We start from the raw sequence: 26,881 nt of genomic DNA, 5'->3' as shown, positions 1-26,881 counted from the left end.
AAAAATAAAAATATAAATACAATGACCTTGAAAAGGGTACATTTCAGTTCCAGACTGCTGTGCCTGACGCAAGGTAAATGAACTTTTGGGGCAGAGATCATCACCTTACTTCCCTTCCTGTCCAAGAAGGTAACTTTGCTCTCATTGGCTTTACTTTCTTCTCTCTGGGGGCTCTTCTCTTTCCTCAGATTTAAAGTGTGTCTCTTTTCACTACCCAGAAAGGATAATTACACTTCTTGCAGCTAACAATCTCTTCCTTTGTCCACATGTATCCAAATAACTTTCACGCCCTTCTGAAAAAGATAAAGGGATGGTACACATTTTTATGTTTTTTTTTTTGGGTCACATCAGGCAGCACTCAGGGTTTACTCCTGGCTCTAAGTTCAGAAATCACTCCTGGCAGGCTCGGGGGACCAAATGGGATGCTGGGATTCAAACCACTGTCTTTCTGCATGCAAGGCAAATGCCTTACCTCCATGCTCTCTCTCCAGCCCCCTTGGAACACAATTTTTAAAATACATTATGGGTTGGGACTAGAGAGAACAGTAATTAAGGTGCTTGTCTTGCACACAACCCCGGAACCCGATATTGTCCCGAGCCCCACGAGTGATGCCCTGATCACAGAGCCAGGAATAATAATAAGCCTTAAGCACCACTGAGTGTGACCTAAAAAAATCGACGAAAAAAACTTACAGAAATATGCAGTATTTGAAGCTATTTTCAAAGAGGCACCTTTTTCCCATATGTTTTTGATTTATAAAAACTTTTCTGCATTTCTTTCCAAGGGGGATTTTACAACTGAGATCTTAAAACTCTGGCAAATCCTGATCCATGAAACAAAACTCTTTGCTAGCATAATCAAGGAGGTCTGAAGAGAGCAAAAATTAAATCTTGAGTTCTAGAGCCAGGGATTTGACTCAGCAATAGAGAATTTACCTTGTATGTGTGAGGATTGGAGTCTGACTTCTGGCACTTCATGGTTTCCACAAGCACAGCCTGGGGTGACTTCAGAACACCAATCAAGGATTAGCTCATCATGATAGCCAGGAGTGGCCCCAAAACAAAAAAAACTGAGACCTAAAATAAACTGGCATGACGTGACATTTCTGATTTTTGGCTAGCTTTATGACCCTTGGCCAAATTACTTAATTTCCCTCAGACTCTGTCTTCAATAATTTAAAGATAAATAGAAGGCATGATTAAACCCTTAGTAGGTATTAGTTACTATGTATGATCAGCTTTAAACACTTTACAAATATGATCTCATTTAATCCTTACTTCAGTCCTGTGAAACAGTTACTATTATATTCTAGCTTTACAGTAAGCAAGAAAATAGAAGCACAGAAGGGACGGGTGTTGGAACATCGTATGAGTGAAATTCAAACATGAGCAACTTTGTAATTGTGTATATCATGGTGAGTCAATTAAAATTTATTAAAAAATAAAACAAGCAAAGAGATTAAACCATGTGCCAGAGATTAAAATATGGTATCTTATAAAATCATAATCTAAATGGAAAAGGCAATTTGAACTCAAGCAATCTGACTCCAAAATTCACTACCTTTAAATATGCTTTAAGTATTAAATAATCTAATCTAAATTAGCTATCATGCATGGAGTCAAACACATAAATAGGCCATTTTTCATAAGGGACTAGGGGGGTCAGAGCAGAAGCACTCATGTATAGGGCATTTGCACATGGCCGACCCAGGTTCAATCCCTGCATCCTGTATGGTCCCTAAACAAGCCAGGAGTAATTTCTGAGTACAGAGCCAGGAGTAATCTCTGTGCACTACTAGGTATGCCTAAAAAAATCAAAAAAAGGGGGGAAGGGGACTAGAAATAGTGGCAGAGATATGGTAGCACTGTGATTATGAGTACAATAATGACATTGTATCTCCAAAACAGATATTAGTTACTACTGTAAAAGAGGATGCCTTGACCAAAACCTTGTTTTAATAAAATTTATTACACTTTTTATATTTATATAATATGTTTATATATTTATAAATATAAATTAATTTTATTATAAAAATTGATATGTGTATATTGTTCTCCTTAACATTGACATTTTTCCAAAAGTTATCTGGATTATAAAACTGGGATGTGGTTTGTATTTTGGGGTCACACCTGGTGTGCCCAGGAGTATTCACTATGGTCTGTTCTTAAGCAACACTATTGAGGTGACATATGTGATGACAGGGATTGAACCCAAGTCAGCCATATGAAAGGAAGGCACACTATCTGGCCTATAGAAAACTGGCTTTAAGAAAGGATATTTTGTGTCTAATTCAGTTAACTTGACTATTATCTGTCTTGCGATCCATTTCTCCTATCACCTAAAAATCTACATGTAGAGTGTTACCTGGTTAAGAAATGGGCTAAACAACTGGCTCCCCCCACCATTTTCCCATGTAAAATAGCTCCTCTTCTAGAAAAAAAATTAGTGTGCTAAGCAATAGCAGAATTGTAGGCAATACTCAGACTAATTAGTTTGCATTTCAAAAGTTAATTTGTCAGGGGCTAGAGAGATAGCACAGTGGATAATGCACTTGACCCAGGTTGGTTCCTCAGCATCCTATATGGTTCCCCCAGCACTACCAGGAGTGATCTTTTAGTGCAGAGCCAGGAATAAGCCCTGGAGTTTTGCTAGGTCTAATCCCCCTAAACCACAACAAAAATCAAAAGTTCATTTGTCTATTGTTACAAAGTCTGAATACAGAGAAATAAGTTTGCAAATGTTGGTGCATTCCTAAAGTATTCATAAAAGTCTCTAGTCTATTTTAAAGCTGAGTAAAATTAATTATGGGAGTAGAACAAGGGCTAACCTAGGAACAAGAGTCCATCTGATAAAAGAATGAGAAAAGTATCTTCCCTGGTACAAAGGAATTTTAATAGAAATATAACAGTGATTTATTGCCATGTAACATATTATCTCAAAACTTAAAACATTTATCTCACAGTCTTTGTGGGTCTGCTGGCAGCGATTAGGCTAGGTGGTTCTGCTCAGTAATTTTCTCTCAGCTTTCAATCCATGTGGCTCAGGCAGAAGTTAACTGAAATTGCAGGGACTGTAAGAGCCACTTCCAATGTGACTCAGAAAGTCCCTCGCAAAACTTGATGGCAGGACTCAGTTTCTCAGATATTTATATGGGGCTGCTTGAATTCCTCATAACATGGGTGCTCTGACTTCCCCCAGATGAAATGATCTAAGTGAGAGTTCTAATGTCTTTTATGACATCGTCTTCTAACTCTTCCACTGTCACATGTTACATTCTACTATTCCTAGGAACAGCCAACAAAATAGAGGGAATTCAGGTCTTCCTAAATTTGTAGCAAAGCCTTGAATCACTTTATAATTTTGGTGGGTTTTTTGGGTCTTCCTCTCTCTTCTGGCCACCTGTGAACTGAAGAGTAAATAGTAAACTGTGAAGCTGAACTGCAACATTATCAAGTTTACTATAAGTATTCAAAACAACCACGCTCTTGCCTCAACTTTCTGGGAACATCTATTCCCTTAATGAAATACTATTTGAAGAATTAATACTGAAGAATGTACTTACCACAGACCTGAACATTTTGCTCTATATATTTGTATTTCTCATTCATAGAATTCCAGGCCAGCCATCTTAACAACTACCACAAAACAACAAGTAATCTAGTTCCAGTCTTGGCTGGTTAAGATATTGGAGGTTAGGAAGGTAATCCTCAGTCAAGTCTTTCTTCAGCTTCTAGTAATTTGAGGGTCCTGTTAAGAGATTACTGTGCATCTTGGGAACCATGAGATGACAGTTTTCCTTACCTGAATCCATGGCAACTTCATAAACGTGCCAAGGCATTTCCTTGGGCATGCAAAGGCAAATGGCATGAATCTGGAGTAGTGAGGCAGAAGTAAGCCCTGTGCGCTGTGGTTGTGGCCTCCTCTCACCCCACTCCCACAAGAAAAAGCAACTGGCGGGTGCCCTTGCACGGGTCAAATAAGATTCTAAAATGTTAACTGAAACTTCAGAAGAAAAATATGATCAATTTTCACTGTATTTTTTGGTAAACTGATATTTGATAACGCCATTATCAAAATACAACATTCATAGACACTAAATAGGAGTTGACACTACTCAGCTCCAAGTAGGAGCTTCATCTGAGTTCTGCAATGTTCGAAATCTTATATGGGTTTTAACCCCATACAAGGAAGAGATGCCTGAGCCACAAAAGTCCGCCAGCACAGCCAGACACCACATCGCCTCGCCATTGGAGAAAATGATGGATACTAAGGATTTAATTTGAGAAAATAGATAGACCCACAAAATATCACACATAAATGAATGACTCCTGAGTCCCCTATCATATATGCAGGTTATCTGGCTTACAAGTAAAACAGAAGGGGAACTATGGAGTTTATTGCCCTTCCATCTTTCCACCAAAGTTTAGATAGAAACTAGAAACCACCACTCAATGAATTCTTTCCCATTCTGTGGCTATTGTGAAACAGAACCAAAGGCCAAAATAAACGCTTCCACTGAGTTTTCCTGGTTTGAATGCAGGTCCTGTCATAAATATCGTAGGAGCAAAAGAAGAGTGGCTGGGCGCACTGAGAACACTGTATATTTGCTTTTAAACAAGGAAAGGAAAGGAAAGAAGGAAAGGAAAAGAAAAGAGGAAAGGAAAGAAGGAAAGAAAAAGAAAAGAGGAAAGGAAAAAGGAAAGGAAAGGAAAGGAGAGGAAAAGAAAAGAGGAAAAAGGAAAGGAAAGGAAACGGGAAAGGAAAGGAAAGGAAAAGGGAAAAGGAAAAAGGAAAGGAGGAAGGAAAGAAGGAAGGAAAGAAGAGAAAAAAGAATTAAAGAATATCTCAGAAAACACTCCCTTTTCTTTTCCCAAAATTCACTCACTCGAAATTCCTTTCTGGGGCCACCAGCCCTATCATTCCCTCGTCCCACCCCGGGGGAGGGGGAGAGTCGCCCCCAGAGTCGCTGCTCACACGCCTGACAGCACGGATGGGAAGGGCCGGCAAGCCATGCCCCGCCCCGCCCCAAATGACCACGCCCCTCATCGGCTCTGGCCCCGCCCTACCCGGGGCAGCGAGTCCTCGCTCCCACCCCTCCCTCCCGGCCCGCCTCTGGCCTCGCCTTAACCACGCCCTATCAGTCCTGACCCCGCCCCTCTCCGGGCACCGCTACCCCTCCCTCCCCGGACACGCCCCTGGCCACGCCCCTCACGGGCAGCGTGTCCTCGCGCCGATCCCTCGGTCCCTAGCCCCGCCCCTAACACGCCCCGCTCGGCCCTGGCCCCGCCTCTCTCAGGGCAGCGTGTCCTCGCGCGCCTCGCCCTCAGCCGCTCCGGCGCATGCGCGCGCGGCCGGGGCCGGGCGGCGGAGGAGGCGGCTGCTCCCGGCTCGCGACCCTGTCACTAGCGGACGGGAAGCCGGACGCCAGGCCGCGGGAGCTGGAGGCGAGGAGATGAGCCGCCGCCCCCGCGCCCTCAGCCTCGGGCGGCGCGTCGTCCGCGGGGCCCGCGCTTCGGCCGTCGTCCGCGGGATGCCCGAGGACGCCCGCGGCGCTTCGCTGAAGTAGAAGCGGGTCCGCCCGCCCGCGCCTCGCGTCGCCTCCGCGCCTCAGCCATGGCCGGGCCCGGCGCGTGGCAGCGCTTCAGGGCGCTGCTGCGGAGGCGCGACGCGCCGCTCTTCCTGCACGACGCCAGCGCCCTGGACCTGGCCGACGACGCGGCCTTCGAGGCGCCGCCCCGCCTCACCAAGCTGCGCGCCGTGGTGGCCGACGACGGCGACGCCCCCGAGGCGCCCCCCGCGCCCGACGACGACGCGCTGCTGGACCCCGACGTGCCGCTGGCGCCCCCGCGCCTGAGCCTCAAGGCCGACGAGCCCTGCGCGCGCTGCAGCGGCCGGCGCGACTCGCTCCGCCAGCGCAGGGTCAAGGCCCGCCTGGCGCTCGCCGCGCTGCTCTACCTGCTCTTCATGGTCGGCGAGCTCGTGGGTGAGTGAGTGAGTGAGTGAGTGAGTGAGGCCGCGCGGGGTCGCAGCCCGGCAGCCCGCCGGGAGGAGCGGGTTCTCAGCACCCAAACGAAAACAAAGCGCACGGAGCAACTAGTACAGTAGAAACTCCAAGAGATAACTGGCCTTTTGCATGTGGTCTTCTGCCTCCCAGCGGGATGGGAAGGACTGAAAAGAAGAGAAAAGGAAAGGTTTAAACAACATGTTTGTTTTGGCGACTTTTAAGATGGTAAAAGGGAAACAGAGGGGAGAGTCAGAGAGAGAGAGAGAGAGAGCAATGCCATGCCTTCCATGGGACCTACCTGATTTGCTTGCCAGTACCCCCATATGGTCTGAGAGAGAGACAGACAGACAGCAATAGCAATGCCATGCCTTGCATCGGACCTACCTGGATTTGCTCTCCAGTACCCCCATACGGTCAGAGAGAGAGAGAGACAGACAGACAGACAGACAGACAGACAGAGAGAGAGAGAGAGAGAGAGAGAGAGAGAGAGCAATAGCAATGCCATGCCTTGCATCGGACCCACCTGGATTTGCTCTCCAGTACCCCCATATGGTCAGAGAGAGAGAGAGAGAGACAGACAGACAGACAGACAGACACACACACACACACAGAGAGAGAGAGAGAGAGAGAGAGAGAGAGAGAGAGAGAGAGAGAGAGAGAGAGAGAGAGAGAGCAATAGCAATGCCATGCCTTGCATCGGACCTACCTGGATTTGCTCTTCAGTACCCCCATATGGTCAGAGACAGACAGACAGAGAGAGAGAGAGAGAGAGCAATACCCCCATATGGTCAGAGAGAGAGAGAGAGAGAGAGAGAGCAATAGAGAGCAATAGAGAGCAATAGAGAGCAATAGCAATGCCATGCCTTGCATCGGACCCACCTGGATTTGCTCTTCAGTACCCCCATATGGTCAGAGAGAGGCAGACAGAGAGCAATGCCATGCCTTGCATGGGACTTACCTGACTTTGCACTCCAGTACCCCATATGGTGAGAGACAGACAGGCACAGAGACAGAGAGAGAGCAATAGCAATGCCATGCCTTGCATGGGACCTTCCTGAGTTTTCTCTCCAGTCCCCCCATATGGTCCCCATCCCCAGCAATAGTAAGTGATCAGAAAGAGTACACGCAATGCCTTGCAGGTGACCTACCTGGCTTAGCTCTCCAGTCCCCCATATAATCCCCATCCCCAACAAATAGTGATTCCTGAGCGCAGAGCTAAAAGCACAGCTGAGTATGCCCCCCCAAAAAAACCAAAATAAAATAGTAAATGATTCTCAAATGACTTAAAGTCCTAGATTAGAAAAGCCAGCCGTATCACTCCTCAGCCTTTGGTTTGTTGTTTTGACGGTCACATTCGTCTTAAGCGGTCTCTTAAGGAAATGATACCATTTCCTTCACTATCTAGTTGAGATCTGAGAAATTATATGTTACCAGTCCACCGGCAAGTTTTTCTGGATAAGGAAGAGCCTAAAGAACAGAGCAGCTCCCCTAGGGTTTATCAGCTGAGTTTTCTTATTTTTCTCCCGTGATTTAGTAATACATTCTCAATGTAACATGAATTCTGCTTTTCTGGATTAATATCACATTGAACTGGTAACTGTGGTCTTGGTGACTGTTTTGAAGTGACATTGAAAGCATTTCTCCCATATGGTCTTTTAATGCTGAGCCTTGATTAGAACCGTGTTTGCAGTTCATATTGAAGATGTGGTCAGAGGTAAAGATACACATTTCTTCCTTACCTCATTTCATCCCCATGTTCACTTTCAGTCTGTCCCACCCCACTACCTCAATGGCTCCTCTAAGGAGGAATTTATATATATATATATATATATATATATATATATATATATATATATATATATATATATGTGTGTGTGTGTGTGTGTGTGCACTTATAAAATGTGTGTTTATAGAACTGGAACACAATTTTATTTCATGTGTTTTCTTCTCATTTTTCCGATTCTAGTCTTCTCATTTAACTGATTCTGTTCTGCATTTTGAAAAGCAGTGCTTTACATGAACTCCCTTTCCTCCCCAAATTTTTTTTCAGGGGGCCAGAGTAGAGAGTGGATAGGGCACTTGCCTTAAATGCAGATGACCTTGGTTCCATCCTGGGCATCTTATACGTTCCCCTAAGCCCATCAGGAGTGATTCCTGAATGCAAAGCCAGGAGTAGTGTACCAAACAAAAACAAATAAAAAAGGGAGGGGTTCTTGTCATTCGTGTGTCATCTCAAAATGTATCTTCAACAGACCTTGTATGACTGACTAAATATCTTCTCCCAAGCCAACTTTAAAAGCTCTCAGCAACTGATCTCTTTTTTTGTTTTGTACTTTTGGGGGGAGGGTACAAATCCAGAAGTGTTCATTACTACTCAGAAGTGGCACCTGGTTGTGCTTAGGGAACCATGCATGTAATAATCAAAATTATTCAGAATATTATAGAGAATTAAAGTACTAGACAAGCATGTAGAAACAAAATATTTAATGCAGGAAATACGGAGTGAGAAAAGATCTGAAAGAGGAGATACTTTTTTGGGGAGGGGGCCACACCTGGTGATGCTCAGGTGTTACTCCTGGCTATGTGCTCAGAAATTGTTCCTGGCTTTGGGGGACCATATGAGATGCTGGGGAGTGAACCGAGGTCCGTCCTAGGTCAGCTGCATGCAGTGCCCTACTGCTGCTTTATCGCTCCAGCCCAAGAGGAGATTTTTTTTTTTTTTTTTTGGTTTTGGGGTCACACCTGGCAGCACTCAGGTTACTCCTGGTTCTATGCTCAGAAATTGCTCCTGGCAGCATCGGGGACCATATGGGATGCCGGGATTCTAACCACCATCCTTCTGCATGCAAGGCAAATGCCCTATCTCCATACTATCCCTCCGGCCCAAGAGGAGATCATTTTTAATCTTGGTTTTGCTACTTACATACTCTAAGAGCTCAGACAATGTCCATTCTTTTCTTCCATTCAGCGAGTATGTTTTGTTTGGAGCCACACCTAGAAATGCTCAGGGGTTACTCCTGATTCTATACTCAGAAACTACTTCTGGCAGTGCATGAGGGACCATATAGATTGTAGAGGATGGAACCTGAGTCTGGCACATGTAAAGCAAAGTCTGACTGCTCTATCATTCCAGTTCCTTATCAGGGGACTACTAACATAATACGAACATATTGTACTACTTATTCTGGAAAAAAGCAACTAAGAACAGAACTCTGTGACCATTATTGTCAGTACTGCTGGCATACTTAATAATGGAGAGTATGTTAACTATACACAAGAACATTTAATAGCTTGAGACAACTGATCTTAAGTTCTATAAAGAAAAATAAAGACTAAGAACATGATCAGCAGGATGTAGTTTTTCTGCATGAGATACAGAGATTTCTGAAAGAATAGCAGGAGTTATTCAGGCAAAAACAGTGTAGGAGGAATTTTTCGAGCAAAGAGAACATGTGCAAAGGTCCTAAACCTTTTAAGTCTTTAAAAAGCATCTGAAAAGACCAGTTTGACGGGAATGTAGTAAGCAAAGGGATCAAGCTGTTCCTAACAGGCCATGTTAAATTAGTTTAGTCTTTGTTCTAAGATAAGTCATGTCACTTGATGATACAAGTGATACAGTGATAGACTAGTTAACAGTGATTATTTCATATGTGGTATATGGTCTGGTAGGCCACCCTATGGTTGTATTATACTCTGAATAACACGTGACAACAAAATCACCTAATCAGACATTTCTCAAAAAAGTGTATAACCTAATCATCAGGGTACACATGACTGTACTAAGGGAAACCAGTGAAGGCTTTGAATTGGAATATGATATGAGTGATTTACCTTTTAAAATGTAATTTGGTTCTTAAGTAGAGAAACAACTGAAGGATATACAAATAGAAATAAATAAACTGTTGCAAAGATCCAGAGGAAAAGTGTTTATGGCTTGGAGTAGAGAAGATTCTTGGAGAAGAGAGATTCTATACAGATTGAGAAACATAAGAGATAACTGTGTCAGGAATGATTCTGAAGTTCCTTTCCTAAGTAGCTGAGAAATAACCAAGTAAAGATGTCTATTGAGCTGTTGGTTGAATAGTTCAGAAGAGCAGTCAGGGTAGAGATAGATTAAAGAAATTATAGAAATGGGAACAATTACCTAAAGAGCTTGTCTTCAGGAACTCCAGTTTTAGAAGTATAAAGAGTTGACATTAGAGATGCTATTTTGAGGACCCCTGCTGTATGCAAAGCAAGTGCCCTATCCTTCTATACAATTGCTCCATCCCAAGTTTTAGGGAGTTTCTGTGTATCCTAGATTATTAGTCTTCAACCATAAATAAATATGCTTTGCTTTATAATTGCCTTTTCAATGTTTAGCAAGATAGACATCAGATATAAGGCAGATATCACAAAATTTAAGAGTATTTTATTTTTAAGTAGTTTTTATTTAAGAAATTGATTTTTCAAGTTATTAATAGTTGACTTTTAGGCATATAATATAAAAAACATTCATCCCAGCACCAATGTCAACTTCTTTCCATCTCCTTTCCCTCCAGTTCCTTCCACCTTGAGAGACACATCACAAGTTTGGTGGTTGCCATTCAAATCTCATGTTTTCAGTGTTGTTGAGTTGTACTTAACTAAAAACCATGTGATTTAGGAACAATTATTATTTTAACAATTGCATTTTGTTGGAAATGAAAAGGCTTGATGAGTGAATGCAAAAAGATTTTAAGTTGAAAAGGCAAGAAAAATAGTGCATCAGCCCCAATTCCAAGTATTAGAAATGTGATAAAGACAGCAGAAAGAATTTTTTTTTCTTTTTTTCTTTTTTTTGGTTTTTGGGCGACACCTGATGACGCTCAGGGTTTACTCCTGTCTATGTGCTCAGAAATCACTTCTGGCTTAGGGGACCATATGGGACGCTGGGGATTGGACCGTGGTCCGTCCTAGGCTAGCTCGGGCAAGGCAGATGCCTTACCCCTTGCGCCACCGTACCAGCCCCGAAAGAATTTTAAAGCTATTTTTGTAGAGCCTAAAGGGTGTACATTTCCAGGTTGGCTCAACAAAGGCCAAGAAAATTGGTGACAGTAAGCCCACACCAAGATGTACCATAAAGAGTAAAATGTTACCTATTGCCTTCAGAAACTGTCTTGTTAAAGAAGGAATCCTTTTACTGTTTTTTCCTCCCCTCTTCACTTTTGGGCCACACCTGGCAGTGCACAGGGATTGCTCCTAACTGCTCAGTGGTCACTCCTGGCATACTCAGGAGATCATATGGAGTGCCAAAGATCAAACCTGTGTCAGCTGCTAGGAAGTCAAGTCCCTTTTCAGCTGTGCTACTGCTCTGACACTCATATGATTGTTTTTGGTCAAACACTATTTTAGGAAAAGGCTACACCTGATATATCAACAAATTAGGTTCAACTCTCTTGATTTAAGTCATAAAAACTGCCTAGGAACCACGGGTAGGTCAATGATAGATCTGCAGAAATGGAAATCTGAAAGAGCGATAGCCCTATTATGGCTGCTAAATGGAGGCTTTTACCGCTGTTACTGCTATTTTGTTTTTAGAGCTATTACAGACCTGGAACTATGTATAACAGCAAGTTAAATGTTATAGAGAAATATTTCCCAATTGGGTGCCATGAGGCCCCCAGTAGATGGATCCCTAAGGATATCTCAAGGGGGCCACAGGTGAAAGTTGTGTGTGAAGGGGGGCTGGTAGCTATAACATCAATAGTAGCAGACAGAGAAGTGAAGAAAACAGAAATAACTGAGAAAAAAAAAAGTAGGAAAAGATTGAAAAATGCTACTGTAGAGGACCCCATTCTCATCAAGATTCAGATATTCTCCTTGAATAAATATATGCCATCCATATCAGCCTGTGGATAATTTCCAGGGTTCTATAAAAGCTGATGTGGACAATTTTTGCTTTCATTAAGATGACTTTTAGGGGCCGGGCGGTGGCGCTAAAGGTAAGGTGCCTGCCTTGCCTGCGCTAGCCTTGGACGGACCGCGGTTCGATCCCCCGGTGTCCCATATGGTCCCCCAAGCCAGGAGCAACTTCTGAGCACATAGCCAGGAGTAACCCCTGAGCGTTACTGGGTGTGGCCCAAAAAAAAAAAAAAAGATGACTTTTAGATCTTCTTACTTTTGCTTATAGTGCCAACACTTGGTTCTTTAACTTTAGGTTAATTTAGTTAATGAGTTCCTTAGTTACACTGGCCATATTTCATATGTTCAAAAGTCACGTATAAGTAGTGGTGGCCAATATTGGCAGTCCAGTAAAATATTTTCATCTTTTTGTTTTGGGGCCACATCCAGCAGCACTTGGGGATTACTGCTGGCAGTGCTATGGGGGACCAGGTATTGAATCTGGTTCAACTGCATACAAAGCAAGGTAATATCTCTGCTCCAAAATACTTTAATTGCCGGAGAGATAGCATGGAGGTAGGACACTTCCTTGCATGCAGAAGGACAGTGGTTCGAATCCCGGCATCCTATATGGTCCCCTGAGCCTGCCGGGAGTGATTTCTGAGAGTAGAGCCAAAAGTAACCCGAGTGCTGCCAGGTGTGACCCAAAACCAAACCAAAAAGAAAAGAAAAGAAAAGAAAAGAAAAGAAATTAAAATACTTTAATCTTTTCAGAAATTTCAATTTTATAATGCAGCACTAAAGTATATTTGTTGATGAGCACACTGAGATTCAAACATTTTAAATACCTTAATCCAAATCTCTTGAGATTCTCAAACCCAAGTTATTAACTTCCAAGCTGTATTTTCTCAGTTCTTTCAACTTTTCTCAGAAAAATAAATTTAAAAACATGATATCTATGTACTAAACAGTGGAATAAAGGAACTGATTGAGATCACTAGCCCTAGTTCCCCCCAGTGATCATGGTTCTGCATCCCCATCCGGTAGTGAAGGGGAGCCACAGCTAACTTCACTCACATGTCACAGCACTCTGATTAGGAAGTTCTGTGATACATCATAGTGATTCTTAGTGTGGTTCTTAGACCAGAAGTTTCATTGTTATTTGGATGCATGATAGAAGTAATTTGTTCTTGTTGATTTTGGGACCGCGCCAAACAGTGCTGTAGGTGTTGCTCTGTGCTCAGAAATTTTTCCTGGCAAGTTCTGTGGACCTTATGGGATACCAAGGATCTAATCAGGACTGGTGTCATGCAAGGCAAACACCCTGTCTACTTGTGCTATCACTCCAATCCCTAAACTGTAATTTGTGGGTTTCATTCGGACTGTATCTAAAATTCTGAGAGTGGAACAAGCAATTTGTATTTTTGCTAGTCCTTCAGGTTATTTTGATAGCCATGGTAATTTGAATACTACTGAGTAAGTACAAATCCATATTCAGTGAATGGTGTTGGGAAAGTCGGTCCAGAATGGGACAGTATATGCACATATGATACAGAAATATAAAATTATTTTTATCTTTTGATCTACTGTACATCTTATGGGATTTTTTAATGTTTAAACTTCCCCAAATGTGAGTACTGCCTACCATTTTTAACCTTTATTATAACATTTAAATATTTTAGTTACTAACACACTAATAGAATTGGTAGGTTTAATAAAAACTGCAGTGCTCAAAGAACTTTTCAATCTATAATTTTTAACTTTTTAAGGTCACTGACTCCTCAAAAAACCTTTTTATAGAATTGCACCATCTGACCAGAAAACTTTTTATATCTTGAATTGTAATAGAATACATTATAAACTACTACAATTAGAAAAAAACATTTAAATGCTCGTATTTTTTCAGGCTGTTACATATTTTAGTTTTAACTGCTTGCATTATTTTTATTAACCTATTGCCTCTTACCCTTACTCTAAGGTGGATACATTGCGAATAGCCTAGCAATCATGACAGATGCACTTCATATGTTAACTGACCTAAGTGCCATCATATTGACCCTACTTGCTTTGTGGCTGTCTTCAAAATCACCAACTAAAAGGTTCACCTTTGGATTTCACCGCTTAGGTAAGTAACTGGGAGTTACCTTTGATTAGCTGAAATCCTCCTTTTGATAGTCTGTTTGAATAAATAAGGTATAGGTGAACAACACTTATTCAACTACATATCTTCCAGGGCACATTGAACCCAATAAGCTAAAATGTTTACTCATTAATAAAATTAGGTGGTAATCATTGATTTTTAAATGTTGCCCCCTATTTGTGTGTGTGTGTGTGTGTTCAAAGAAAGAGTTAAAGAGTAACAAATACATCTGTCAAACAACTTATTTGAACTGGGGACACTGAGATAAATGATGTATAATTTCAGTTTTTAAAAATGATAAAATATTGGGGGCCAGAGTGATAGCATGGAGGTAAGGCGTTTTTGCCTTGTGTGCAGAGGGTAGGTAGTTCAAGTCCCGGCATCCCATATGGTCCCCTGAGCCTGCCAGGGGTGATTTCTGAGCAGAGAGCCAGGAGTGACCCCTGAGCACTGCCGGGTGTGGACCCTCCCCCCCCAAAAAAAAAAGAAACAAAAAAATTAAAAAAAAAAAAAAAAGATAAAATATGGGGCCGGAGAGAGAGCATGGAGGTAAGGCTGCATGCCTTGCATGCAGAAGGATGGTGGTTTGAATCCTGGCATTCCATATGGTCCCCCGAGCCTGCCAGGAGCAATTTCTGAGCGTAGAGCCAGGAGTAACCCCTGAGCGCTGCCGGGGGTTAAACCAAAAAAAGAAAAAAAAAAATATATTGGGAAGATTTTTCACAAGCTGAAGACAATAAAATACCACAAGTGTATGGGAGAGGGATTCAAAAGCAGTGTAAAGTGAGCAAGTGGTAACACACCCTTTGGAATATTGTTCCCTATTTTATCTTTAAAGAAGTTACCAGAAAAAAAAAAGTTTACCTCTGTTCACTGAACCAAGCACAATATAGCTTTAATTTCCCTTTTTTTTTTTTTTTTTTTTTATTTCTCTTTTTGGTTTTTGAGCCACACCCAGCCGCGCTCTGGGAGTACTCTTGGTTCTGCATTCAGAAGTTACTCCTGGCAGGCTCAGAGACTATATGGAATGCCGAGGACAGAACCAGGTTGGCCATGTGCAAGTCAAACATTCTATTCACTGTGCTATCACTTCAGCCCAAGGTTTAATTTCTTAATGTGCATTAGCTTTTTTTCTTTCAGGTATTTCAATCAGAGCCACAATAGCCCACATTTAAGCATTATTTTAATATATATCTATGGCTAACCTTCACTGAAGCTATTATATCAACATAATTCTTATGCTGACAAAAATTCTTTACTTAACCAAACTTTCATCTGCCTCCCTTCATAAGCTTAATCTGAAGCCCATCTAGTACTTCCTTATATGATCTAGTTTTAGCAAGACTCTTCTTTTTTTTTTTTTTTTTTTTTGGTTTTTTTGGTTTTTGGGTCACACCCGGCAGTGCTCAGGGGTTACTCCTTGCTCCACGCTCAGAAATCGCTCCTGGCAGGCACAAGGGACCATATGGGATGCCGGGATTTGAACCAATGACCTCCTGCATTAAAGGCAAACAAACACCTTACCTCCATGCTATCTCTCTGGCCCTGTCTCTTCTTTTTTTAAAAAAAACTTTATTTCTTGATTGATTGATTGATTGATTGATTTGTTTTTGGGCCATACCCAGCAGTGCTCAGGGGCTACTCCCGGCTCTGTCCTCAGAAATCATCTTTGGCAGGCTGGGGGATCAGAGGGAATGCCAGGAATTGAACCAGATCCCTCCTTGGTTGGCCACATGCAAGGCAAACACCCTATCACTGTACTGTATCTCCCCGGCCCCACAAGACTCTTCTTAAACCATATAACAGATCCGTTGGTATCTGCTGGGTTATCTTCAAGGTTATATCTTCAAGCCTATCATTAGCAAGAATAGGCTGGTCAGCCAGTCTCCCTTGCCTGTTTTCTCTCAGTATTTTTTTTCTATTCATTGACAACACTCCCCGCCCTCTCAGCTTCATGGCTGTAAATTCCAACTTGCCCAGGCAGAATCCAGCCCCACTGCAAAATTTCATTCCCCCACCTGCAAAGTTTATTACATTGAATTAAATCAACTTAATTTTAGCATTGCACACACAATTTTTTTGAAGAAATACTAATATTGAGAAGTTGAAATCATGCATGGGGGCCCACAAGATGGCTCAAAGAACTGGAGCACGTGCTTAGCCCTGGGTTTTATCCTTGACACTGCTGGAAGTGGCTCAAGCAAATAAAAAATAATAAATTATTCCTTTTGATTTACATGATTCTCTTTTGGTCTGTTATTGTATTAAGTTTTAACTTGAAAAATATATAAAATAATTACTTAAACTGTGTAAAGCACCATGGGACCAGATGTCATTTTTTTTTTTTTTTTTGGTTTTTGGGTCACACCCGGCAGTGCTCAGGGGTTACTCCTGGCTGTCTGCTCAGAAATAGCTCCTGGCAGGCACGGGGGACCATATGGGACACCGGGATTCGAACCAACCACCTTTGGTCCTGGATCAGCTGCTTGCAAGGCAAACGCCTCTGTGTTATCTCTCCGGGCCCCAGATGTCATTTTTTAAAACCATAAAGTTAATAGTAAAATATATTTAGCAAAATCTGAAAACCAGAATGAACATTGTAATGTTTTGTTTGGGGATGGGGAGGAAGGTTTACATGCCTGTGCAGTACCCAGGGAATCATATCCCCTTCTAGGGATTGAGCCAGAGTCACCTGCACTAATTCTTCAGCCCCATCATTTTATAGTTTCATTGTATAGGAACAGTGACACCTTGTATCTAATAAGTCAATTAGTTTCTCCTCTTTGAACTTAATTTTTTTTTTTTTTTGAGGAATAGTGTGGGGTGTTGGTTCACACCTGGCCCTGCTCAGGGCTTATTTATGACTTTGCACTCGGGTCATTCCTGGCAGGGCTCTGAGTTGCCAATTGAGAACCCTACCCATCCTGCTATCACTTCAGTCCCTTTGAGCCTAATCTTAATTTGGCAGTACCATGGTCTTCTAAATTTATTCACCAGGTCTTCTGTTGTAAAACTTGATGTTGTGCCTGAATGGCCATATTCCAAATAGCTATCCAGGTCATGAGGTTGGGAAATTATCTGGTATATGAACCCCTTAGCACTCTCATTTGCTGTATAGGAAAGTGAAAGTCTTTGGTGAGTTTTTTCTTTAAGTCTCTGCATGCTGCATATAGATAATTCCTATATAAACCCCCACTGCTGAAAAACACTTGTTTGCTGATTTTCTTAGCATTTTATAAAATTTGAAAATGATTTTCAAACTTTATATTTTATTATCTTAAAACATGTACCTTAATATTTAAGACTAAAGTGGCATCGTAGAATTGGAGTTTTATGTGTTTCCTATATTTTGCTTGATTGGTTGGCTTTGGTTTTGGTTTTAAGTTTTTGGGCCAAGGCCAGTGATATTGAACAGGAATCACTTCTGGCAGTGCTCTGAACTCACAGGGCCATATGGGATGTCAGGAGTCAAATCTGGGCGGGCCACATGCAAGGCAAATGCCTTATCCTCTGTACTATCACTGTGGCACATGATGTTATATTTTGAAGAAAGTTTATTTTATATGGTTCAGTGTTTCTTAAAACCCTTTCTCTTTTGTCAATTTTTATGTGATAACTAGGGATGACACCCACGGTGTTTGCATACTTTAGTTGAGGTGCTCACACACACACTTGGTCATGATACAGTATTTTGTGACAGTATTGGCTGTCCCAAATGGCAAAGTCCAGAGAATCACACTCAAGCAGGTGGAGTGGTGTCAGAGATCAAATTCAAAGTAATTCTGTCACATCTTGAGACCCCATTTAGAATAATCATTCTTAGGACTGAAGCCATAGTACAGTGGGTAAGGCCTTGCCTGTGGCTGACACAGGTTCAGTCCCCCGAGCATGTTCCCCAAGCATGCCTAAAGTAATTCCTAGTGCAGAGCCAGGTGTACCTCCTGAGAATCGTCAAAATGTAGCTAACCTTAAAAAAAAAAAAAAAAAGACTATATTTTTGCTATTTTCATCATACTAATGCAGTTAGTTTCTCCACTGAGGTCTTAAATTCCTCAAAGTCATCACAGGGTTTGGAATCAACTTCTTTCAAATTCCTGTTACTGTTGGTATAACTTCCTCCTGCAAATCGCAAATGTTCTTAATAACATCTAGCATCTAACATCCTCTTTTCCAGAAGGCTTTCAGTTTACCCTGCATAGATCAGAGGAGTTACCACTTCTGTGCCAGTTATAGCCTTCTTAAATAACAAGACTTGCAAATCAAAATACTCCTTAATCCTTGAGCTGAAAACTGGCAGATGTGTTAGCAGGCATAAAAGGGTATCATTATCTCGTATATCTTAATTCTTAAGTGCCCTGAGAATTTCAGAATAAGCACGCAGTGACTTCAACTAAAGTCAGCATCTATATTAGCTCCTTGCAAAGGAATCAGCCTGCCTTTGAAGCTTTGAAGCCAGACACTGGCTTTTTCTAGCTCTTAAAATTCTAAACAGTTGCTTTGTTATAACAAAAATCTGTTGTTAAACATGGTCATCTTTATCCATACTTATTAAATAAGTATGGGTAACTTATTAAAGCTTTTAAATTTTCACTTGTTGCCTCACCTTATTTATCATAGAAATGTATTCTTTCCCTACTCTCAGACTTTTCTGCCTCTCTACCCCAGCTTTATCCCTTACTCTATTTTCATAGAGCTGAAGAGAAGTGGGATCTTGTCCTGAATTAGGCTTTAACTGAAGGAATTATCACTTATTGATCTATCCAGACCACTAATATTTTTTTCAATATTAGCATTAAGGCTGTTTCATTTATTTATTCATGTGTTCATTCGAGTAACACTTCTAATTTCCTTCACTAACTTATACTTTGCATTCACAGCTTGGCTAACTCCAGAGACCTGGCATTCAGCCTATCTTGGCTTTCAACATCTTTTTTTTTTTTAACTAAGATAGTTTCTATTGGAATATATTAAGAAAGATGTGAGGGAAGAGAAAGAGAGAGGTGTCTGTTCAAGAGAGGACACAGGCTTCTTCAGAAGAAGAGGCAGAAAAACATTGAGACATTCAAGGAAAAACACACCAGCTTGTGAGCAAGCCGGTTTTCAACATTTCTTTCTTGCCAAGATTAGTGATTTCTAGGTTGTTTTAGTTTGTTTTGAAAGCACGATTCTTACATTCACTTTAATATTTAGAGGCCTTTGTAGTATTAGTAATTGGCCTGATTTCAGTAATATTGTGTCCCAGGAATAGGCAGGAACAAAGGAAGGAGACAGATAGGAGAACCATTGATTTAGCAGAATAGTTAGGACACATTTTTTACTTAGGTTTGCCATTGTATATGGATGTGGTTTGTGGTGCCCCAGTATAATTACAGATGTGGCATCAAACACCAGAAATTGCAGATTATCACCAGATTAAATAATTATGAAAAAGTTGAAATGTTGCAAATATTACCAGAACAGAATACAAAGCATGCTATTGGAAAATGGTGCCAATAGACTTGCTCAATGCAGAGTTGCCAAAAAGCTTCAAAACAAACCATAAAAACAATCTCTATCTGAGCAACGTTTAATAAGCAAGTGTGCTTACAGTTACTTTGATTTTTCATTGATAACAGATATTATAGAAAAAGGAGCTAAATAGTATTTACTGTTATTTTTTTGTGTATTAAATTTCTATGGGAAGTTGCATTTTTCTTAAAAGTACAAACTTCCAAGTTCCCCAGTACTAATGTAGCCCAGTAGGAGCACAGCAAATTACATGGGAAAGGAGCATAGAAGCCAACTAAGTTCATTAAACAACAAATAACACAGAAGGCTCAACTAGCAACAAACAGCTTAGTGAACCCTCAGACAATGACTTTAATAGCCCCACTTAACAATTTTTACTTAATTTTTTTATGAGTTCACTTACCATTTTATTATAACAAGCAATATAAAATGAATTATGTTGTGCCTTCAAGGGCGTGTGCTTCAGAGGATGATAGGAACCCGGAGATAATGGCAATGGTGGGGGAAGGACACTGGGACTGGTTATGAAACACTGAATGCCTGAAACTGTATTATCAGCAATTTTGTAAACTATGGTGAATTTCTGGATCATAGTACTATTTTTAATTTTTCAAAAAAGTGTCTTTTTATTTTTATTTTTTTCTTTGGCTTTTGAACTACAGTCTAAGAAGTATCTGGAGTACTTCTGAATCTGGGCTCAATGTTTGTTCTTGGCAGCTTTGAAACCATTTGGTGCTGAGAATCATACCCAGACCTCCTGCATGCAAAACCTGAACATTGCCAGTTGATCTGTCTCTCTAGCCATCTTCTTTATTCTTCCGTAGAGAAATGTCTAAATGACATTCCTACATTATTCCTTTTTTCTCCATACCTCTGAAACATTTGTTGCTTCTGGCCTTTTTTATAAGCCATTCTCACAAGTATGAGGTGATTAAGATGGCTGATATTTTAGCATACGCAGATTTACATATACACACACAGTGGCTTGCTGCTTAGTTACAAAGAAAGATAAAATCTTGCTACAACATGGGTGTAACCTGAGAGCGTCATCTAAGTGAAATGAGTCAGTAGAAAGACTAAGGATATTTTCTCTCGTGTGTGGTATATACAGAAACAAAATAAGGGAACAATCAAAGCCAAACAAAATGAACTCTTGGATTCGGAACACAGAACTGAGGTTACCAGAAAGAAGGGGATGTTCCAGTGGTCTGTGGTAGAATATTGTTACTCTGGTGGTAGGTCTGACTTGGTAACATATTTTGAAATGGTAGGAAATATATTTTTAAAATGTATAGTCTTGTTACTCAGTGTACTTAAAAAAAATGTTAAGTAAAACTATATTTACTCAGCTCCTAGTCCCAGTTCCAGATAAAACACTTCCATGTCTGTACTATGAATGTAAAGTTAAATGGTATCCCTTAATTTGCATGTATCATACATTTATCCATTAAGTGCCTCATTGTTGGACATCTTAGGACTTAGATATCTTTTCCAAGTCCAGAGAAATAGCTTAATGGATGCATACATTATGCAAAAGACCCCAAGTAATGGTGGGAATAGCTCAGAACCCAAAACAGAAGATAATTTTCTCCATATTTTTGCTTCTGTTTTCAGCCACCCTTGGTAGTAGTGCTTAGGAACCAGATGAATTCCAATCTTTTAAAATATCTCTGGCCAATTTTTATATTAGAGACATAGCCTTGTAAATATCTTTGCATACATATGATGTATTTCCACAGGATAGATTTCTAAAATTAAGAATGTATATATATTAAATTTTTATTAGCTTTTCTATCACTCTTCTAAAAAGTTTTTACATTTAATACTTGTACCAGTAGTATGTTCTTGTGAAAATTCTGGTTATCATCAATTTTTTATTGTTGTTGTTGCTGTTGTTGTCACACCCGGCAGCGCTCAGGGGATACTCCTGGCTCTTTGCTCAGAAGTCATTCCTGGAAAATTCAGGGGACCATATGAGATGACGGGATTCAAACCACCGTCCTCCTGCATGCAAGGCAAATGCCCTACATCTATGCTATCTCTCCGGCTCCTGTTATCAAATTTCTAATTCTTGCAAACTTAGTAAGGAACAAAAAGATTTTGTTCATATTTGAATTTATTGTATTAAGATTGCTTTTGATATATTGGATATTTTTATCCATTGTCTGTATATTATATTTGTGCCCTTTACACATTTTTATATATTTTATTTAAACACCTTATTACATACATGATTGTGTTTGGGTTTCAGTCATGTAAAGAACACCACCCATCACAAGTGCAATGTTCCCATCACCAATGTCCCAAATCTCCCTCCTCCCCACCCAATCCCCGCCTGTACTCTAGACAGGCTTTCCATTTCCCTCATACATTCTCATTATTAGGACAGTTCAAAATATAGTTATTTCTCTAACTAAACTCATCACTCTTTGTGGTGAGCTTCCTGAGGTGAGCTGGAACTTCCAGCTCTTTTCTCTTTTGTGTCTGAAAATTATTATTGCAAGAATGTCTTTCATTTTTCTTAAAACCCATAGATGAGTGAGACCATTCTGCGTTTCTCTCTCTCTCTCTCTCTCTGACTTATTTCACTCAGCATAATAGATTCCGTGTATATTCATGTATAGGAAAATTTCATGACTTCATCTCTCCTGACAGCTGCATAATATTCCATTGTGTATGTGTACCACAGTTTCTTTAGCCATTTGTCTATTGAAGGGCATCTTCGTTGTTTCCAGAGTCTTGCTATCGTAAATAGTGCTGCAATGAATATAGGTGTAAGGAAGGGGTTTTTGTATTGTATTTTTGTGTTCCTAGGAGTGGTATAGCTGGATCGTATGGGAGCTCGATTTCCAGTTTTTGGAGGAATCTCCATATCGCTTTCCATAAAGGTTGAACTAAACGGCATTCCCACCAGCAGTGGATAAGAGTTTCTTTCTCTCCACATCCCCACCAACACTGTTTATTCTCATTCTTTGTGATGTGTGCCATTCTCTCTGGTGTGAAGTGGTATCTCATAATTATTTTGATTTGCATCTCCCTGATGATTAGTGATGTGGAGCATTTTTTCATGTATCTTTTGGCCATTTGTATTTCTTCTTTGTCAAAGTGTCTGTCCATTTCTTCTCCCCATTTTTTGATGGGATTAGATGTTTTTTTCTTGTAAATTTCTGTCAGTGTCTTGTATATTTTGGAGATTAGCCCCTTATCTGATGGGTATTGGGTGAATAGTTTCTCCCACTCAGTGGGTGGCTCTCGTATCATGGACGCTATTTCCTTTGAGGTGCAGAAGCTTCTCAGCTTAATATATTCCCATCTGTTAATCTCTGTTTTCACTTGGTTGGAGAGTGCAGTTTCCTCCTTGAATATGCCTGTAGTCTCAATGTCCTGGAGTGTTTTGCCTATGTGTTGTTCTATATATCTTATGGTTTCAGGTTTAATATCGAGGTCTTTAATCCATTTGGATTTTACCTTTGTACATGATGTTAGCTGGGGGTCTAAGTTCAATTTTTTGCAGGTGGCTAGCCAGTTGTGCCAACACCACTTGTTGAAGAGGCTTTCTTTGCTCCATTTAGGATTTCTTGCTCCTTTATCAAACATTAGGTGATTGTATGTCTGGGGAATATTTTCTGAGTATTCAAGCCTATTCCACTGATCTGAGGGTCTGTCCTTATTCCGATACCATGCTGTTTTGAAAACTATTGCTTTGTAGTAAAGGTTAAAGTTGGGGAAAGTAATTTCTCCCATATTCTTTTTCCCAATGATTGCTTTAGCTATTCTAAGGTGCTTATTGTTCCAAACGAATTTCAAAAGTGCCTGTTCCACTTCTTTAAAGAATGTCATGGGTATCTTTAGAGGGATCGCATTAAATCTGTATAATGCCTTGGGGAATATTGCCATTTTGATGATGTTAATCCTGCCAATCCATGAGCAGGGTATGTGTTTCCATTTCCACATGTCCTCTCTTATTTCTTGGAGCAGAGTTTTATAGTTTTCTTTGTATAGGTCCTTCACATTTTTAGTCAAGTTGATTCCAAGATATTTGAGTTTGTGTGGCACTATTGTGAATGAGGTTGTTTTCTTAATGTCCATTTCTTCCTTATTACTATTGGTGTATAGAAAGACCATTGATTTTTGTGTGTTAATTTTGTAGCCTGCCACCTTGCTATATGAGTCTATTGTTTCTAGAAGCTTTTTGGTAGAGTCTTTAGAATTTTCTAGGTAGAGTATCATGTCATCTGCAAACAGTGAGAGCTTGACTTCTTCCTTTACTATCTGGATTCCCTTGATATCTTTTTCTTGCCTAATCACTATAGCAAGTACTTCCAGTGCTATGTTGAATAGGAGTGGTGAGAGAGGACAGTCTTGTCTTGTGCCAGAATTTAGAGGGAAAGCTTTTAGTTTTTCTCCATTGAGGATAATATTTACCACTGGCTTGTGGTAGATGGCCTTAACTATATTGAGAAAGTTTCCTTCCATTCCCATCTTGCTGAGAGTTTTGATCAAGAATGGGTGTTGGACCTTATCAAATGCTTTCTCTGCATCTATTGATATAATCATGTGGTTTTTATTTTTCTTGTTGTTGATGTTGTGTATTATGTTGATAGATTTACGGATGTTAAACCATCCTTGCATTCCTGGGATGAAACCTACTTGATCGTAGTGGATAATCTTCTTAATGAGGCATTGAATCCTATTTGCCAGGATTTTGTTGAGGATCTTTGTATTCATCAGCGATATTGGTCTGTAATTTTCTTTTTTTGTAGCATCTCTGTCTGGTTTAGGTATCAAGGTGATGTTGGCTTCATAAAAGCTATTTGGAAGTGTTTCTGTTTGTTCAATTTCATGAAAGAATCTTGCCAGGATTGGTAGTAGTTCCTCTTGGAAAGTTTGAAAGAATTCATTAGTGAATCCATCTGGGCCTGGGCTTTTGTTTTTGGGCAGACATTTGATTACCTTTTTAATTTCATCAATAGTGATGGGGGTGTTTAGATATGCTACATCCTCTTCCTTCAACCATGGAAGATTATAAGAGTCCAAGAATTTATCCATTTCTTCCAGGTTCTCATTTTTAGTGACATAGAGTTTCTCAAAGTAGTTTCTGATTACCCTTTGAATCTCTGTCATATCAGTAGTGATCTCTCCTTTTTCATTCCTAATACGAGTTATCAAGTTTCTCTCTCTCTCTTTCTTCGTTAGTTTTGCAGTGGTCTATCAATCTTGTTCATTTTTTCAAAGAACCAACTTCAGCTTTTGTTGATCTTTCGGATTGTTTTTTGGGTTTCCACTTCGTTGATTTCTGCTCTCAGCTTTGTTATTTCCTTCTGTCTCCCTATTTTTGGGTCCTTTTGTTGAGCACTTTCTAGTTCTATTAGCTGTGTCATTAAGCTACTCAGGTATGCTCCTTATTCCTTCCTGATGTGTGCTTGCAAAGCTATTAATTTTCCTCTCAGTACTGCTTTTGTTGTGTCCCATAAGTTCTGATAGTTTGTGTCTTTATTGTCATTTGTTTCCAGGAACCTTTTGATTTCCGCCTTGATTTCATCTCGGACCCACTGGTTATTGAGCATGAGGCTGTTTAACTTCCAGGTGTTAAAGTTTTTCTTCTGTGTCCCTTTGGAATTCACAAATAATTTCAGAGCCTTGTGGTCAGCAAAGGTAGTCTGCAAAATTTCTATCCTCTTGATATTATGGAGGTATGTTTTATGTGCCAGCATGTAGTCTATCCTGGAGAATGTCCCATGTACATTGGAGAAGAATGTGTATCCAGGTTTCTGGGGATGGAGTGTCCTATATATATCCACTAGGCATCTTTCTTCCATTTCTCTTTCAGGTCTAGTATATTCTTGTTGGGTTTCAGTCTGGTTGACCTATCCAGTGTTGACAAAGCCGTGTTAAGGTCCCCCACAGTTATTGTGTTGTTATTGATATTATTTTTTAGATTTGTCAACAAGTGTATTAAATATTTTGCTGGCCCCTCATTCGGTGCATATATGTTTAGGAGAGTTATTTCTTCCTGCTCTACATACCCCTTGATTAATATAAAATGTCCATCTTTGTCCCTTACAACCTTCTTGAGTATAAAGTTTGCATTATCTGTATTAGTATGGCCACTCCAGCTTTTTTATGGTACTGTATGCTTGGATAATTTTTCTCCAGCCTTTTATTTTGAGTCTATGTTTGTTCTAACTATTCAGGTGCGTTTCTCGTAGGCAGCAGAAGGTTGGATTGAGTTTTTTGATCCATTTAGTCACTCTGTGTCTCTTAACTGGTGCATTTAGTCCATTGACGTTGAGAGAAAGAATTGTCCTGGGGTTTAATGCCATCTTTATATCGAAATTTGGTGTGTCTTTTGGTTAGTCTTGTCTTAAATTAGGTCTTTCAGTTTTTCTCTTTTTTTTTTTTTTTTTTTTTTGGTTTTTTTGGTTTTTGGTTTTTGGGCTACATGCGGCAGTGCTCAGGGGTACTCCTGGCTGTCTGGTCAGAAATAGCTCCTGGCAGGCGCCGGGGACCATATGGGACACCGGGATTCGAACCAACCATCTTAGGTCCTGGATCGGCTGCTCGCAAGGCAAACACCACTGTGCTATATCTCCGGGCCCTCAGTTTTTCTCTTAAGACTGGTTTTGAGTCTGTAAAGTTTCTGAGCTGTTTTTTGTCTGTGAAACCATGTATTTTTCCGTCAAATCGGAAAGTGAGTTTTGCTGGGTACAGTATTCTAGGTGAAGCATTCATTTCATTCAGTCTTGTCACAGTATCCCACCACTGCTTTCTGGCCTTGAGTGTTTCTGGTGACAGGTCTGCTGTAAATCTCAAGGATGCTCCCTTGAATGTAATTTCTCTTTTTGATCTTGCTGTTTTCAGAATTCTGTCTCTATCTGTGGGATTCGTCATTGTGACTAGGATGTGTCTTGGGGGATTTTTTCTGGGGTCTCTTTTGGTTGGTACTCTTCAAGCATGCAGGATTTGATCACATATATTCTTTAGCTCTGGGAGTTTCTCTTTAATGATGTTCTTGACCGTTGATTCTTCCTAGAAATTTTCCTCCTGGGTCTCTGGGACTCCAATGATTCTTAAGTTGTTTCTGTTGAGCTTATCATAGACTTCTATTTTCATTTGTTCCCATTCTTTGACTAATTTTTCCATTGTCTGTTCATTTGCTTTAAGTTTTTTTCCAATCTCTCCTGCTGTATGGAATTGTTATTTATCTCATCTTCCACAGCACCAAGTCTATTCTCAGCTTCTGATACACTGTCCCAGAGCTTATCCATTTTGTCATTCACTTCATTTACTGACTTTTTCAGGCCTGTTAGTTGACATGTTATTTCAGTTTGGAGTTTTGTGATTTCTGTCTTCATATTTTCTTGGT

At 40.4% G+C, this 26,881-nt stretch overlaps 1 protein-coding gene across 2 annotated transcripts in view; it reads left to right on the top strand.

Moving 5' to 3' along the window:
• The first annotated feature begins 5,614 nt into the window (after positions 1–5,614).
• Positions 5,615–26,881, top strand: part of SLC30A4 (solute carrier family 30 member 4) — a 35,048-nt gene continuing 13,781 nt past the window's right edge. For both annotated transcript variants that reach the window (XR_007499615.1, XM_049782501.1), the window contains exons 1-2: positions 5,615–5,984; positions 13,846–13,992. Coding sequence is in view for 1 of the 2 variants with exons in the window: in XM_049782501.1 (XP_049638458.1) it covers positions 5,615–5,984; positions 13,846–13,992 (517 nt within the window). In the remaining variant the exon portion in view is untranslated. The remainder of the gene's footprint in view (positions 5,985–13,845; positions 13,993–26,881) is intronic.

Source organism: Suncus etruscus, chromosome 10, assembly GCF_024139225.1.
Source record: "Suncus etruscus isolate mSunEtr1 chromosome 10, mSunEtr1.pri.cur, whole genome shotgun sequence".
Classification (NCBI taxonomy): Eukaryota; Metazoa; Chordata; class Mammalia; order Eulipotyphla; family Soricidae; genus Suncus; species Suncus etruscus.
This window is presented reverse-complemented; position numbering and strand designations above follow the sequence as displayed.